This window comes from Leucopleurus acutus (genome assembly GCF_964270905.1).
Source record: "Leucopleurus acutus genome assembly, chromosome: X".
Taxonomy (NCBI): domain Eukaryota; kingdom Metazoa; phylum Chordata; class Mammalia; order Artiodactyla; family Delphinidae; genus Leucopleurus; species Leucopleurus acutus.
In genome coordinates, this window is record NC_139148.1 from 83911131 (window position 1) to 83929678 (window position 18548).

General features: G+C 39.1%; 1 protein-coding gene across 6 annotated transcripts in view; it reads left to right on the top strand.

Moving 5' to 3' along the window:
• DIAPH2 (diaphanous related formin 2) overlaps positions 1-18548 on the top strand; it is an 889270-nt gene that overhangs the window by 714091 nt on the left and 156631 nt on the right. For 3 of the 6 annotated variants that reach the window (XM_082864620.1, XM_082864622.1, XM_082864621.1), the window contains one exon: positions 9334-9429. In XM_082864620.1, coding sequence (XP_082720746.1) covers positions 9334-9429 — 96 coding nt within the window. Of the gene's footprint in view, positions 1-9333; positions 9663-18548 lie in introns of those variants that run through there. The other 3 variants (XM_082864617.1, XM_082864618.1, XM_082864619.1) reach the window with 1 other exon arrangement.

The following is an 18548-nucleotide window of genomic DNA, read 5'->3' on the forward strand; positions in this document are numbered from 1 at the left end:
ATCGAACGTGAGATATTTTACCAGAGGCATCAACAGTGGTTCTGGTAAGCGTTAACATTCAGGTTTATTCAGGCTTATTTATAGAGTGTAATTTTCTTCTCCCAATCTTCTAGCATATAGGTAGGTAACTGGGGAAAAAATGAATACACATAAACATTACTTTTTAACTACCATTTACTATCAAGCTGTCTTACCGCAGGTGGACTGCCCAAAAGGTGCCTCTGTCCATAAAAGTTCCTTCACTAAGACCACCAGTAGAAATCCATTCAAGTGTGTTAACAGACAACTCTTTTTTTTTTTTTTTTTTTTTTTTTTTTTTGCGGTACGCGGGCCTCTCACTCTTGTGGCCTCTCCCGTTGCGAGGCACAGGCTCCGGACGCGCAGGCTCAGCAGCCATGGCCCACGGGCCCAGCCACTCCATGGCATGTGGGATCTTCCCAGACCGGGGCACGAACCCGTGTCCCCGGCATCGGCAGGCAGACTCTCCACCACTGTGCCACCAGGGAAGCCCAACAGGCAACTCTTTAAAATGCAAATACATTAGGGAAAGTTAACTCACCAATTTAGCTACTGTGACAGACTTTGAGGTGATACCTACCATGTAGATATTTGGGGAGATATCACTTTATCCTTTACCATTCATCACTCTGGAGTGGAATATCCATTAGCTTGTGACCCTCTAGTACAATATTTATTTCATGACAAAATGTACCTATAACATTAACCTTCAATTAAAAGTGGTAAGGAATAGTAGTATTCACTATGAAGTTTATCTGAATCTGATAATTCCCTTCACTATAGGAAACTGTTCATTATCTGTTCTGGCAAGGAGATGCGATAACAGAATGAATGAACTCTCTAACCAACATTTTCCTCTATAGTTTTAACTTTAATTGCTCTGAGATTAATTTTGCTTTTTGGTGCATACCACTGTGCAAGGCCTCAACCTGGGAGCATAATGTTTTTCTGTTTTGTTTTGCAAATCTTCAAGTGCTGCATAATGTTATTACTAGTCTGCCCCTAGCTCATCCTGTGGTTTCTGGTAATTTCTTCTAAGCTCCTCTGTCCTCTTTTCCCTCTTGAAAGTTTTCTTCTTTTGAATAGGAGCATCTGCCTTCATTATTTCCCTTAGAACTTTATACATTCTATTTAGGCCCTCTTTTAATCTCTATGGAATAATATCTTGATTTTTTTAAACACTTTTCATGGCCCTAAATTACTTCATAGACTATTATCTTAGTTACCATCTGTTGGTTTGTCAAGTCACCATTATCTCCATTCTTCACTCACTTCCAATTAAACTGCAAACTAACAAAAACCTCCCATCAGGTAGAGGCTTTCTAGATGTTTGTGGACTGCAGTAGAAGTTGTTCAGGTTTTTGTCATGTCTTACCTCTTATTGTGTTGAATTATAAGAGCTATTTGTCAGCCCCAGGCCTTCATTTTTTTCAGACCCCAGAGAAGGAATTTTGTTTCCCTCTTTTTTGATAAGTGAGCAGTCTTCTAATTTTGTGTCATCTACAAATCCATACATCTTGCAGCAGGGTCTTAATCTGGCCCGTAATAGGTAGCATGAAAGAGATTGAATCTAACACTGATTTTTCTTGCCCTCCACTTGTCACTGCCCTCTTATTCTGTCAGCTTCCATTTACCACTGCTTATGACCTTGCTTACATAACCAGTTTTACTGTTCTTTTACCAATAATGCCAAAATTGACTATTGTACTTTGCCCAGGGTTATATACAGAAAAATATTTTTCACTGCAAATTCAATTGTATTCTTTGCAGAATTTCTCACCCACTCTGGTCTATTTTGCATAATACTGTGAGGCTGATCTTAAATGTCACCTTTATCATGTCATTACCTTGCTGAAGATCTACCAATAGCCCTTTAGAGGCCCTTTCATCACATTCAAACTTCTTACTTGGATACCCGAGGTCCTTTAGAACTTTGCTCTGATGCTCTGCTCATGGTTTATCATGTACTCCATGCATATTTGATTTCAGGTGGCCACGCTGATTCAAAACCACCTCAACACATTTTACCCTCTTAAACATTACATGATATGAACAGGCAAAACTAATATACGGTGATAGAAATCAGAGCAGAGGTTGCCTTTGAGTGGTGGAGGCAAGAGGGAACTTTCTGAGGATGATGGAAACATTCAGTATCTTCATTGTGGTGGTGGTTACATGGGTTTAGGTACTTGTCAGAATTCATTAAGCTGTACGCAAGATCTGTGCATTACAATATTTGTAAATTTGTACACAGACACATGCACACACACAGAGGAAGTGAGCAAGTAAGCATATGCATGTACACGAGGAGTTAATAAATCTAGACTTTACAAAACTGCAATGAGGTACCACCTCACACCAGTCAGAATGGCCATCATCAAAAAGTCTACAGATAATAAATGCTGGAGAGGGTGTGGAGAAAAGGGAACCCTCCTGCACTGTTGGTGGGAATGTAAATTGGTGCAGCCATTATAGAGAACAGTATGGAGGTTCCTTAAAAAACTAAAAATAGAATTACTATATGACCCAGCAATCCCACTACTGGGCATATATCTGGAGAAGATTCTAAAAGATACATGCACCCCAGTGTTCGTTGCAGCACTACTTACAATAGCCAAGAGTCAGCCATAAAAAAGAATGAAATAATGCCATTTGCAACAACATGGATGGACCTAGCGATTATCATACTAAGTGAAGTAAGCCAGACAGAGAAAGACAAATATCATATGATATCGATTATATGTAGAACCTAAAAAAAAAAAAAAATACAAATGAACTTATTTACAAAACAGGAGTAGACTCACAGACATAGAAAACAAACTTATGGTTAAATAAATTAAATTGTTTTTTAATTTTTAAAAAAAATCTAGATTTTACTCTCTTTAAATTGGTCACTATTCAACGTTTTAAATATTAATTTTTTTTCAGGGGCTTAACTTAAGCCCTAATTCTTCCATGAGCCTTCCCTACTCTTTTTTTTTTGGCTATGCTTTTTAAAATTTATTTTTATTTATTTATTTTTTTGGCTGCGTTGGGTCTTTGTTGTGGTCCATGGGCTTCTCACTGAGGTGGCTTCTCTTGTTGTGGAGCACGGGCTGTAGGTGCACAGGCTTCAGTAGTTGCAGAACGCGGGCTCAGTAGTTGCGGCATGCGGGCCCTAGAGTGCGCAGGCTTCAGTAGTTGAGACGCACAGGCTCTAGGGCATGCAGGCTTCAGTAGTTATGATGCACAGGCTCAGTAGTTGTGGCTCACGGGCTCTAGAGCACAGGCTCAGTAGTTGTGATGCCCGGGCTTAGTTGCTCTGCAGCATGTGGGATCTTCCCCGACTGGGGATCGAACCCATGTCCTCTGCATTGGCAGGTGGATTCTTAACCACTGAACCACCAGGGAAGTCCCTCCCCTACTGTTTGAACCCATGGAGAACATAGTTTTATTTTTTAAATTATTTAATCTACCTAAGTATTATTTTGTGTGGTAGGGTCCTGCCCTCATTAAGAAGCCTTTTGCTTCTTTTGGTTCCCTTTATTTACTTTTGGGCCTTTTTTTTTTTTTTTTTTTTTTTTTTTTTTTTGCGGTACGCGGGGCTCTCACTGTTGTGGCCTCTCCCGCTGAGGAGCACAGGCTCCGGACGCGCAGGCTCAGCAGCCATGGCTCACGGGCCCAGCCGCTCCGCGGCATGTGGGATCTTCCCGGACGGGGGCACGAACCCATGTCCCCCGCATCTGCAGGCGGACTCTCAACCACTGCACCACCAGGGAAGCCCTTTTGGGCCATTTTTATTGGTTGATGGCAACTTCTTCAATTTTGAGTGGCTCAGCTTTTCCAGAAAGCCTTAATTATATGATTGAGAATTCAAGGAGGCAATTGTAGTGAATAATGAAGCCATTATGACCAGGTTGTAAGGATCTTAGGGAATGATTTTTATGGTATTGGTTTTACTTTAGTCATTTTTGAGGAATAATGAGCTAGAGTTGGGTGTTAGTTAATGGAAAAGTCCAAGGCACTAGATGTTTAGGTTCCTAGAGGAATAAGGGATATTTAATTAATAATGTTTGATTAAAAAGGAAGAAGAGCTCAGAGTATTTTCAAAATTGTAAAGGGTCAGAGATTTTACTCTTCTTGCATGCCAGCAAGTCAGCTGCCACAGTTTCAGGGATGCCGGCAGAAGACACAAGATTCCTGGTTCAGAGACAAAGAACTGTTATCCGCAGCACAGCAAGCAGTGTGAGATTCATGTTCAAATTGCTTTCCCTTGCCCTCCAACTCCCACAGGGTGATACCAAGGTGGGCCCAGGTGGATGCTAGGCACACAGTGGATTTGTGTTATGTCTGAGGAACCCACGCTTAAAGAACCCAAATCTTTTATAATGGACTGAAAGCAAACCTGTCTGACATCTGCCCTAGAGGGTGATATAATCTGTCTTCAAAGTAAACCTACCCTCTGTTCTGGAGGGAGACACTGTGCCTTCAAGGCCGTTGACTATAAAAAATACTTGAAAAGATAGTCCAGAACAAAGGTCATCAATGCCTGTGCCCAGAAAATATGCAGAAATGTGAGAAACCCATAGGGAATTCCCTCTATATAAGTTTGTGCTAGCCATCGGGGAATAGTCTTGCATAAAAGTGTCATAGAGATCATTAATTTACCTAGTGCTAATTTTAATCTGTGGCATCTCCAAACTCTTCTGGAGAAATTAAGTCGACACAACCCAGGTATGCATTGATGCTGAAAGGTGAAATCAGTGGGCATTCAGGATCCACTGAATGACCAACACTGTTGGAAATATGAAATAGAAGATACAAGCCATGCCTTTCATTTTATCCAAAGATGAGTAGCTCACACAGAGCCCACTGGACTGCATGCAACCCTTCTAGCTCCTTAATACTGTCTGTGATCTAATTTCAGGATGAAAGATTAGAAAGTTGCCTCTGAATTGTTACTTCTCAGACATGCCCATATGTTACTGTTTTAGTGGCTAAAAAGCATTACCGATTTCTCCTTGATATTCTTTCACTCAGTAAAATAGGTATTATAAGTTTTAAGAAGATGCATTTTTCTATGTAATTCAATAAGGTTATTCTCTTTTTCAATGAAAAATAAAGCACTTAAAAGATTTTTTTTTCCTGAGTTTGATCTCATAGACCAAAGGGGGGGAAAAAAATCCAAACAGCTACTCACTACTAATCACATCTAAGTAAGAATTAATGGTTCTGTGAACTTGGAAATTCTAAGTGAACTGTCAACCTCACACAATTCAATCACTGACCAAATTGCAATGAAACTTATTTGAAATGAAGGATAACTTTCAAATGATCCTGTTTGCTTTCATTTTGTTTTAGGAAGACTAACTGAAATATAAATCTATAATATATTCATAAAAGCTTTATTCCTTAGGTTAAACATTTCATGAAAATTTCTCTGTCCCTTTGAAAGTTATCATGAAGCAAATGAAAAAGTAATGGTGGACTGGTGGACTAAAACTTATATTTCTTTCCTTAAAGGCGTTACTGATGTTTACAAAGACCTGGATTTTTTTTTTTTTTAACAGAACCATCTAGCATACGCCTTCTCAGCAGGAGCAATATCACCCCCAAGGGAATCAATATTGGTTCTTGGAGACGTGGGAGGAGAAAAATCTTAGATATTACAATGGTTTGTGACCTTCCAAAGGACCACAATACATAAGCAGATATATAGTTATATCTGTAAATATTAATGTGGAGGGGATTAGGAAAACGATATCTAACAAGGCTCTGTTAAGGGAGGAGGGAACGATAATGGAAGAAAAAAGTTGAGAAACTGATCTGGCATAACATTTTTTTAAGTGTTTTCAGATGGCAACCACTGAATTAAGCAAAGGGATTTATTTGTAATTCCTCTCTACTTTATGTCATATTTGTTCTTTTCATCTCTTTAGTCCATAAAAAATATAATAGCTTTAAAGAATTGTAATGAAATGACACCCATAATGTTGTTGTAGATTCTTTTCATGTTTGTATATTATTTATGTAAAATCATAAATCCTCTTTGGTATTCTGTTCTCGTCACTCGTATACAGATATTCATCTTTCTACCTAGTCTTCATAATGACTGTTTTTATGAGGATACCTGAGATTCAGTTGTACCGCAGTTCTATTCCGGTTGTACTTCTGTGTCTAAAAATTCCTTCCGTGTCTTCTTTGCAGTTCTGCTTCTCCTGACTGCCTATTAAAAACTGAGATCCTCAGGAATTGCATCCTATGCCCCTCCTTCTCATACATCTCAGGGTCATCTCACCGATCTTCCAACAGCACCCTCATCTTTAGCTCCAGCCCAGACTTCACTCCTGGGTTCCAGATTCATATTTCCATCTTAGTTCCTGGACCAGGGATCAAACCCATGCCCCTGGCAGTGGAAGCACAGAGTCCTAACCACTGGACCGCCAGGGAATTCCCCATATTTCCAACTTCTTACTGGATTTCTCTACTTAGATATTCCTCAAAAAAAAATTTTTTTTTTCAAACCTGTTTATCCCTTGTCCTCTAGACGCTTTTTCTCCCCGTTGATCTCACCCTTTCAGCCAGGTCCTAATGAATGTACTAATACCTTTAAAATATTCCTCCTCTCTATTCACTCTGCTAGCCCTTTAGTTCAGTTCGTTATCTCTTACTTAGACAATTACACTATACTCCTAAACATCTCCCTGCCTTCTGTCATGCCATCCCCAGAGTCATCCTCCATAGTGCTGTCTGACCAGTCTTTCTAAAGTATAAATCTGATCAAGTCACTTCCTATATTGCTTATGGCTGCACTGCCCAATACAGCAGCCACGAGCCACATATAGCTGTTGAGCGCTTGAAATGTAGCTAATCTGAAGTGAAGGATGAAATAAAAACATGTTAGTTTTCTGAAACTTGCTCTAATAAAAGGAATGTAAAATATATAATTTTTGTATATATTGAGTTAAATATTAATATATTAAAATGCATTTCACCTCTTTCTTTTTTAGTTTTTAAATATGGCTACTAGAAAACTTAAAATTATTTAGGTGGTTCACATTTGTGACCTGCATTATATATCTGTTGGAGAGTGCTGGCTTATAAGATAGTGCTCAAACCCATATCATCATGTTAAAAAATCAAATTCAACTGAGTAAATTTTAAAGAGCTAATTGGATTTATTCAATGAATCATAAATTGTGCAGCATCTCATCTAGTAACTAGAAAGGAGCTCCAAAGAGCTGTACAAAATGGAAGACTTTTATAGGCAGAAGGAAGCAAGACAAGGAAGTTCTTCTAGCAAAGAGTGGATTGTTCAGACAAGGTTACCTTCCTTTGTGGGACAGTGGGGGGTCTATCAGGTAGATTTCCTTACTAGTGTTGACCAGGAAATTCCAGATTGAGTGGTTAAGATTACATTCCTGGGAAAGACTGAAACTGCAGTTAGGTTAAGTATCAAGTCTCTGGTTGGTGATGTGAGTCTTAGCACAGGTGACTCCATTTTGGGCCTGTTGTCTCTTTTTTAACAACAGAATTATGATGTTTCATCATCTGGCCATCACTTGCCTAGTTCATTTCATCTTCTTCTAGCTGTCATGCAAAGATTGATCTGGGTTCATACCTGGGCTCCTCCACGTGCCAGCTGTGCAATCTGGAACAAGATGCTTAAACTCTCTAAGTTTCACTGTACCCAGCTGAAAAACAGAGATAGTTCCTGCTTCAATATGTTGTTGGGAGGATTATAAGATATAACCAATATGGGAACTCCCTGGCGGTCCAGTGGTTTAGACTCAGCGCTTTCACTGCTGTAGGCCCGGGTACGATCCCTGGTCGAGGAACTAAGGTCCCACAAGCCACGTGGTGCGGCCAAAAAAAAAAAAAAGATATAACCAGTGTGAAGTGCGTACTGCATAAAATTTAATTCTCCCAGATACATTCCAGCCACGCCAGACTTCCTTCATTTCCTCTTTTCTTTCCATTGTAAAGAGCAGGTCATGGTTCAGATGTGTCTGCAGCCTTAATATTCCTAAAAGTGCACAATCCTCTTTCCCTATTTAGTCACTGAGGTTCTACTTTCCCTTTATTTTTCCCGTTTTCACCAAATATTATACCTGAGAACCTCTGTGTTTCCTTTTATTTTTTCACTCAATATCCTGTCCTAAAGAATTCATTTTAAAAAGAATAAATGATTGTAACATTGAGGAAATCTCAAGTCAAATGAAGAGCATAATCAAAAGAGATTTTAGCTTATTCTTGCCCCATAAGAAAATATTTTTTCCCTGTGATCTGACACCCCACAGTCAATTCTTTAAACAAAGTAGGATTTAAATTTCACTTTGGAGTAACATCAGAAATAATTTCTTCTCCCTCACTGCCCCCCTTTTCTTTTCTTAAACCTCCTGCCTACAAGTGTCCTCTACCCCGGACCCACACACTTAGCTACCACTCAAATTAACCACCTGGCGAGGGTCCTTTTCATCAGTGAGGCCTGTTGAGAAGAGGGTCCTCAGCTCACTGTGGATCATCCACAGCTTTGCAGAGAGTTTCTGGCAATGGACACCTTGTCCTAGCAAATCTTAAAAGTATTTTTAACAGCCAGAATTGTCAAAGATAAGAGTAGGGTGAAATGTTTTATATACGTTTCCGTTAGGAATTTCCATGAACATCTCTGAGTACTCCACTCACAGGAAAAGTTTAGAAACACAACAGCATTCTAAAAGGGGTGATGAGACTCTGGCTAATGTCTCTCAAATGTAAAATGTGGACTTTCAGATGATGTGGTCACCTTTGCCTTCTGCAATGTCAGCATTTCAAAATGGGTAAAGGATATGGATTAGATAGGAACTGAATGCAAGTGTGTTTTGCAAATAGTGTCTTTTAAGATAACCGCAGATTATGGTTGAATGCTTAAGGTATTAATACAATCAGTATTTAACCTTGTGTAACTCCGCTTCATCAAATCACGCCCTGCACGTTGATTGCATTAAGCCGGGTCAGTGGTTTCTTGCTTAGGAATATCTTATAAGAATCTGAACAGGAAGGCAGCAGTAGCTGATCAGCTACTGTTTATTTGCATACTGAGCATGTCATCAATAATACAAAAGACAAGGTCTTTAAGTTGAAAGAGCAGTGGGATTGGCATGAATTTTGTTTAATGGTGCGTAATAAGCAAAGTAGTCTGTGGTGCCAGAAACTGACAGGATCCATTATGTTAAAACAGATATATGTCTTTAATTTAGGGGTATTATGTAAATCTGACAGGAGTTTTTCCCTTTATTTTCCTGTAGTTTAACTTTAATTGCTCCAAGATTAATTCCAATTTCTCCCTTCCTCCAGAGGGTGATGAGACAGGCGTGATGGATAATCTTCTAGAAGCCCTGCAATCAGGTGCAGCATTCCGAGACCGCAGAAAGCGGATTCCAAGGAATCCAGGTAAGAGCCATTCCAGCTCACATGGTATTATAGGATGTAAGTGCTCAGAGCCAAGTACCAAAAGTAACCCAAAAGACGAAAACAACCTTTCTCATGAAAAAAATGTTTTTAAACAGTTGATCTCAGTTCGTGTGTGAAATCTCAGCAGGCTTCTATATCTACGTGATCACAAGTTTCAACTTGGTAAAAGCATCTTCAAATAACTGTAGGCTTTGCAAAAAAAATTTAGAAGCAAGGATTCCTGCTGTGTTTCATATTAAATATTTTTAATTGTGATTTTATGAACATGTGGTTTGAGTAGAAGATGGTTTAAAACCATAAATGTAATTAAATCATTCCAAGTAATTAACCCTAATGATGTCACGTTAGCTATTTACAGGTAAGGAAACTGAGATAATGCTCCTTTCCAGAGGCCATTTTGGCTTTGCAGTCCATTGTCCATTCTCCATGTTACTAAAGAGAGGACAGGCACAGATGATCCAAGATCCCCAAAAGTCCCAAAATGTTGGAACCCCCTTTTTGTGTTTGTTTGATTAGTAACAAAGCCACACTATGAAAATTGATCTCGGAGGAAGAAAAAACATAAAAGCAGCAGCACAACCTCACTCACTCAAGTGGACCCAGAAAGTTGTCTGCCTTTTCTCTTCATACCCTATGACTGAAGTAAATAATAGCTCCTCTCAGAATAATCCAAGTAGGCTGAGCTATCCATCTCCTCTAAGGAAATTTTTATATTTTTAGTTCCTATCTTTCTTGAAGTAGAGGGAGAAACTAGGTGTGTTGACTGTAAAAGCTCTCTTCATGGGCTGTAGAGCTATACGGAGACGTAAATGAAAAAAGGAAAATTAATAGTAAACGTGGAAACTCTACTTAATTTAGATTAGTAAGATTTGCCATGAATAGCCTACAATTCAAAAATATCCTGTGTTTAGAATAGAAACGATCACATTTTATTAAAATGGAAATTGGTACCTCTCAAAACCATTGTACTCCAACAAACCAGTGAAAGAAATGGAGCCCAGAGCAGAATGGTCCAGAAAAGCTTTTGGCAATGGTGAAATTCATGGTGGAAGACAATATAAGTTATATTTCATCTTTTTCACATTTGAGTGAATCCCGATGGGTACATTAGCCTGAAGGTTAGATTTGGTTGAGAGGACAAGAGTGTTTTGGTTGGAGTGTAAGACCGCTTTATGTGGATGAAGACATTGCAGATGGCCTACAGAAAGAGTGGAAGACTGCAGGAAAGAAACTTAACATCTATATTTATATGTCCATATTTTTTACAGTAATGCTGCATGGCAGAATGTTAGGAGCACTACTAATCTGTCCTCAATCTTTACCTGTAAAATGAGAATATTCTATCATGCTACCAGAGGCCTGTGCCACCTTTTAAGGAAAATGGAAACCTTCCCTGCTCTTTCTTGAACAGTCAGAGCATTAATAGGCAGTGGAAGCAAACTGAAATAATTTTTCTATCAATTCTGTTCTCTGTTAAGCAGCTGATAAGTAAAAACATGTTATTCTGTGCCATAAAAGAACTGCCATCATCTTTCTAGGCTGTTTATTTTTAAAATACATTTGCTAAGGCCCCTGTCTGACTAGTCTCACACCTCATACTGACTCTAGAACGACTATACTGAGAGAAAGAGATCATTCCATGGGGTTTCTGTGAGTTTGGTACTCAAGGGAATATAGTGTTGTCAACTGTGAAACACCAAGAGTATATTCACAAACTGCATAATTTTTTAGTACTGATTCCAAGTAATCTAAATTGGGACCTCTTTTGCTTTGTAGTTGGAGGGCCTCCATGAACACGTAGGGTCAAAAATACCAGCGCACTTATCCCTGGCAGTCATTCCAAGTGGCAGCAGCCAATGCAAATGTCTAGCGGTAAGAAGAAACTAGAAGGCAGACGGTGGCAGTGATTGGTAAAGCATCTTGGACATCAGTAGAAGTACTTGAAGGGACGGGGAGGGGAAGACAGGCACAGAGTTAGCAAGTCTGCCAAAAAGTCTCCTGTCTGCTTCCCTCTTTCTAAAAACGACAGAACTAGGGGGCTTTTCCAGATTTCCTCTTTGTTTCTGCCTCTCTTAGCTAAGATCATCCTTTCCTGCTGGCCTCCTTTTGTTTTCACTTTCCTAGGCACCTTATTTGGTTCCTTTCCAAGATCCCATTGACTTTCTATTGCTACACTTTCCCTGTTTAACCCCAGCATCCTTGCTTCTGTCCAGAAACCTCTACTTCACCATGATGAGATAAAAGCAGAAAAATCAAATTATAAAGAAGGCTGTTTTCTCCAAGTAAAGTCGTATCAGAGGAAATAGCCAAAATATCTGAAATCAGAGTGAACCACAGACAGCAAAGAGGTACTGCTCTGCTTGCCAACCCCATTATCATTGCTTACAGATGGACACCCCGGCATGTAAAATACAGAGCCCTACAATTGTGCTTCTAATTGCAGTGTTTTCAATTGCATATTTAAACAAAATCAGGTGAGTCTGTATTCTTCATTAGAAAATCAGAATGTTAATAAATGGTATGATTAGTTACCGACATTGCAAATCTTCCACAGTGAGCCGATGTTCCCCTCCCCAAGAAGAACTCATATTAGTTAACTCAGAAGGAGCTCCCAAATATTGCCTCCAGCCCATTCAGCTGAGTGTGTTGTTTCAGTTAAGGGCACCAAAACCATTTTAAGGGAGACGATCATATCAGCAGTGATATTGAAAATATAAATAACTGGTATAGCATGGGCCCCAGCCAATCAGAACGTGCACAGGCAATAAGTAGCCACTATGGCTGCTACTGGCTGTATTGCCCAGATTATGGCTGTGCTAGTGTCAAACTTGAAGCTTAGGAAATGAGCCCCTAAACATTTATTCATGCATTGGACCTCTGTTCTGTGAAAGGTACTATGCTGGACATGATGGCAGATGCAGAAATAATTAAGTTTTCCTTCGTTATAAGACCCTTGTGTCTTATAGGAAAGATAAAAAAGACAGAAAGACTACAGGATAAGGCAGATGATAAGGGGCATTATACACCAGGTGTTAATAACATACTGTGTGAGTTCTGAGGAGGGAAATACTGTACCATATTGATATATCAGAAAAAAAAATCATGGAGAAAAAGGCTTTAAAGGATGAGTATGGATTTCAGCAGTAGGAGTTGGAGGTGGAGATAGTGGGCATTTGAGTCAAATGAAACATCATTAAGACTTTAGAAAGTGCAAAGCATTTTGGGAGAATGGCAAATGGTACAGCTAGTAAGAAAATAGGTTATATAAAGTGTAAAAGTATGGAGATAATTCTGGAAAAGTGGGTTGTTACCCTATCATACAGTGCTTGAATAAGAGACTAAGGTGTTCGCATATCATTCTTTAGGCAATGGGAGTATATTGTTTTTAGCAGTGGAAGAATATGATCAAAGCTCTGTATTAGGACATTTAATCTATAGGAATTAGGTGATGAATTAGTCATATTCTTAGTCATATGACTAATTCTTAGTCAAAAGGAGATAATTTAGGGGAAGGGGAGTAGCCAGGAGTCAAGGATAATCCTAGGGTTTTGACTTTGATTAGCTGGGAGGACAGTTGGGTTATGAGAGAAAACTATTAAGATCAGGAAAAAGGAATAGTGATAGAAGACAAATTCAGTTTTGGGCTAGTGAAACTGAAAGTGGTAGCAGGGCATTGAGGTCAAGATGTCCAGAACTTTCTTGGAAATATGAGTGTAGATTTCATCACAAGAGGTTGAGTTTGTGAGATTTCTGGTTATACTTTGGAAATGGAAGAGATTATAAGAGAGATTATTAAGCGAAAAGAGATCCAAAACCAGAACCTTGAAAATGCCTCCCCTTTGGGGCTAAAAGTAGAACTAGCAGAGAAGATAGACCAGGAGCAGTTGGGTATGTAGGAGGCCAATCAAGACATTATTATTCTAGAAGCAAAGGAAGGCAGAAAAGTGGGCATTTTCAATAATGGCATATGCTACAGTGGAATCAAAAAGGATAAAGACCAATGATTTACCATTTGGGAGCTTTCTAGTGACATTTTAAGAGCATCTTTTCAATATTGGAATGGAATTGGGATCCAGAATGCAGGGACTCAGCAGTGAGTAGATGGTGAGGCTCTAGGGGTAGATAGTATTCATTCAACAATGAAACAATTCTATTGGATGCCCCCTGGGCATCACGTGCTGGATTGGGTACTGAGGATGCAACACCAAAGAGGACTCTTGCCTCAAGGTGCTCACGTACCATTTGGGAAAACATGAATATAATCCACGTGATACAAGTGTAGTGCAAGAAACTAACATAACATTTCAAATCAACTATACTTCAATTAAAAAAATTTTTTTAATTAAAAAATGCAATGCAATCTTATATGTGCCATAATGAGGTAGGAATCGTGTGCTTGTGCAGCACAGGACATAGGGTAACTCCCCGCATCCCCTCCCCTCTCATCTTTATATTCCCTAGAATATGGACTACACTTTCTAGAAGTTTGGTTTGCGAAAGGAGCATCTCAGTTTTCCTTAATTATCTAGGATGGATTTATCATCTATAAATTTGGCCAAATCTTTCTGGACCCTCTTTGTTACAGCCTGTGTTAGCACTTAAGGTAATAAGTCCCATATGTTTACAATCTACTTTGTAAAGAATTGCCCATCAGTATTCCCGACTTTGTCATTATAAGATCAAAGGTAAGCTTTGGAGGAAAAAGAAACACATGACGAAAAACCTTGCAGGAGTAAAAACCACACTTAAAATATTAATACACAATGCCACATCTGTTTTCTTTCTGAATAGCTACAGATACTTAGAACATGCTTCTTCTCTTTGAACCAACTCCACCTCTTCCTTCTTTGCCCACTGTAAGTATAAACAGGTTTCTTGGCAATAGATAGATATCTAACTTAGCTATTTTGGCTCTGACTAGATTTTGATACATAGTTCTAGACATTAAAAACACACACACACAAGAAAAGCATTATGAAGAAATGAAAGCAGGAAACAAAAGAAATGTACTTTGGTTTTAGAACCACTCATGGCAACCAAGAAAACTAAATTTGAAAAAAACAGAAGAAACTCTGGAGACACATGATCCTACTTTTGTGAATCAGCAAGATAAAAGTCTGAATGAGAAGGTATAATTTACCATTTGAGAACAGAGAGGAGACAAGAAACAATGATATTCAACAGAGGAAAAAAACCAAACTCTTAAGTATTAGGAAAAGTATTTTCGTAGCAAAACAAAATCCACATTTTCTTGGGCCTCTCTACCTCACAGTAACCACTGTTCCTTCACTTTCACCTATAATACCATTCATTTCCCTGCCTGCTGTTTGCTATAGCAACCGACACTCTCCTGCCTTCACGATGCCGCTGTGAGAGGTCAGTGGCAAAGTGGGAAGAAATGCCTCTCTCTTCCTTGAGTGTGACACTCCACCTATGTACAGTGTGACACTCCACCAAGGTACCAAGATAATATACTACTTAAGCATCAAGGTCTTACAGACATTTTTAGAAAAACAGCTTTCAGGTTTAAGTTACAGCCCTCTTGATCTCCATAGGATTTGGCGCCATACAGCAAGGCCCAAAGACAAGCCCATGTAGTACTCAGCATCCTCCTCCTGTTTTGATGACCAGGGTCTGTTGGGGTTTTACGTTTGTTTTTCTTTTATTATTTTTACTAGGTCAAGCTGGTCATTCATTTTAAGCTGTTTACTTCTTTCTCCCTGTGGAAGAGTTCTTTCACTTGAGCCTCCTCAGTCTCTGTTTCTAAGTGTTAGAATCTTAGAATAGCCAACTAAACCCCATTTTGTCTATAGTACAGTTATTAGATTGGAATGTGCAGTTCAAATTTAGTAAAAAATGACATTATGCAAACAAACACACAGCATTCATCCAACTATTTAGCTATCTATTTATTTATTTATTATTATATATTTTTGTGGTACGCGGGCCTCTCACTGCTGTGGCCTCTCCCATTGCGGAGCACAGGCTCCGGACGCGCAGGCTCAGCAGCCATGGCTCACGGACCCAGCCACTCCGCGGCATGTGGGATCCTCCCGGACCGGGGCACGAACCCATGTCCCCTGCATCGGCAGGCGGACTCTCAACCACTGTGCCACCAGGGAAGCCCCTATTTATTGATCAAATAGTAGGGGCCAGGCAACAGTGCTAGGACCCTGGAGGTCAAAGATGGATAAAGCATGGGTCTTGCCCTCAAGAACTCAGCGGCTCATGGGAAAGACAGAATTATACATAATGTAAATGCTATGATATAAGTAGGTACAAAGTGTTAAAAGAGGAATAAACTGCCTGGAGAATTCAACAAAGTTTTCATGATGAAAGTGACATTTGAACTGTTTTGAAGGATGAATAGTAGTTTGTCTGGAGAACAGGGGGAATGGTGGCAAATACATGCAATGGAGACATGGAAGGGAACAGTGGTAATGATGAAAAGTTTGTTGCAACAAAAAGCCAACACGCACACACACACACACACACACACACACACACACACACACACACACACACACATGAAAGCAAGCAGGGTTGAGACTGGAGATAACCAATTTGGGGAACATTTGCATGTATATGATTATAGAAACCTTGGGATCACCCAGGAAGAGTATGTCCAATGAGAGGTAAAGGCCAAGACTAGTGCCTTTGGGAATTACAATATTTAGGTGGAAAATAGAGGAATCAACAAAGGGCACTGAGAAAAAAAGAATAGTCAGAAAGGGAAGAAGAGAAACAGCAAAAAGTGATGCCTGGAAGTCCGAGGTTAGAGAGAATTTCAGAATGGAGAAAGTCAGCAAGGTCACATCCTGCAGAAAGTTAAGTAAGTAGAATGATGACTGAAAATAGACCAGTGGGTTTGTCAGCTAGCAGGTAACAGCTGTCCTTTTCCCGAGCAGTTTCAGTAGAATGGTGAGGGCCAAGAGGGAGGATTTAATGGATTAAAGAACAAAGAATATCTTTTGTTCCTTAAGTGCTGGCGCTTGAAGGAAAGAAAGGGAGTTAGAGAATGAAAAGATAAATTGAATCTCTTCTAGAGATTCTGACAGGAAACTCTAGATGATTTCAAGGGTCTTGAATGGCATTGCCAATCATAAATTATGCCTGGTTTTCCTTCCAAATATAGGACACTTTTCCCTCTTAATTCAACTGTATTTATTGAGCATATACTATGTGATGTACTTAAAATACTTTAGCATGCTTGGCGTTTTACAGTTAACAAAGCACTTTCTCATCTGTTGTGTGTATGTGATTCATAGCCATCTAGTAATGCAGAGTTCTGTTTGCATAAGTTAAAATGAAGGACATTTGTGGCTCATACAGAGAGTTTAGCTGGTGGGGGGTGGAGGTGGGGAAGGAGACAGAAGGATCAAATAATCCTCAGGCCAGCCACTCAGTGTTCTCAGGAGCATTAGCTCGGTTACCTCTTGGCAATAACTAGAGGGTGAATTCTAGGATCTTGGTGAAATGATCAACATTTAGGTGACAGTTAAAAATACGAGAGCAGGTAAAATAATCTGGGGAAAATGAGTAGAGCAGCGGGCAAAGGGAAAACCCTGGAGAAAACAAACATTTGTGACACTGGTTCTCAGCCCTGGCTACACACTGGAATCACTTTGAGGTACTTCTAAAAAATACCCATGTCCGGTTCCTCTCTGAAGCAATCAAATCCAAATCTATGGAGTCAGAATCTGAGCAATAGTATATTTTAAAATTAATTCAGATATACACTACCAAATATTAAATAGACAAACAACAAACACCTACTGTATAGCACAGGGCACCGTATTCAATATCTCATAATAGCCTATAATGGAAAATAATCTGAAAAAAGAAGAAATATGTGTGTAACTGAATCACTTTGCTTTACATCTCAAACCAACACAACATTGTAAATCAGCTGTACTTCAATTAAAAAAAAAAGTTACTCGGGCGATTTTAATGTGTCACAAAAGTTGACAACCACCAATTTATGGGACTAGCTCGGAAACCGAAGCACATAAAAGATAGCATGAAGGGGTTTGTTCTGGAGGAGTGGGGAGAAAAAAGCTAGTGTGGTATCGCTGAGGCCAAAGGAATAGAGCTTTTCAAAGAGTAAGTGCTGAATAGCATCAGATGTAGCCAGGAGGACCAATAAAGTAAGAATTGGAAAGGATCCAGTGGATTTAACTGTTAGGAATTCATTGGTGACCTTAGCAGAAACAGTTTTAGGAGAGTGTGTTTGGACGGGGGTGAGAGTGGGCAGATGCCTTGAGTTCTAAAATGCTATTCGTTTTTAAGGCCACTTAATTTAGTGTCTTTTATTTTCATCGCTTCATGTGAATCTTATGATGAAGTGTGTACGTGTATTAGTTACTTAATTTTTGTTTTTTTCTTTTTCTTTACGGAAATTAAATTTTACTTTCAGGACAGACACATACATGTATTGATTAATAAGACACAGGTTTGCATTAGGGAGGCTAGAAACAAGATTGCTATGTAGTCTATCCTTGATTATTCTTTGACAACTAGAGAACAAATTGAACACAGACCATTTATGCCCTATTTATATGCAAAATTGTTCTAAGCAAGCACTGATGATGTTCTCTATAGAAATTTCAATCACTTTGCTTGTCTGTTCTCCTACACAATATAATCAGCTCTGCTGCAGATTTCTTCACTGGTGATCTCTTCAAGCTAGTAGGAGATAAGGTCAATTTCAGTTGATTTTTATGAGAATATGAATTTAACAGGCTTCCTTTAGATATTGGAATATGGGATAAGTTCGGACAAGCAATTATTATGCAGCAGTAAATTTCTCTTGGTAGTTTTAATTCCATGTCAAGAATTCGCAGACATGCTAATGTTGGTAGCTAAGCTCCCATAACCACCTGCTTATTTACAAACCTTCAGTTCAGGAATAAATCGTTGGGACCCTATATGTCGGGTGCGTGATACCGCTCTAACATGAGCAGACACTCTGTGCATCTATAACTATATTAAATGACAAGGTATTTATCAGACTGTCATAAGTATCTTAAATTTTCTAGAAAACTAATTGCTTTCAAAACTAAAGGGAAATAATTGTTCTAATTGGTGGTTGTAATGAT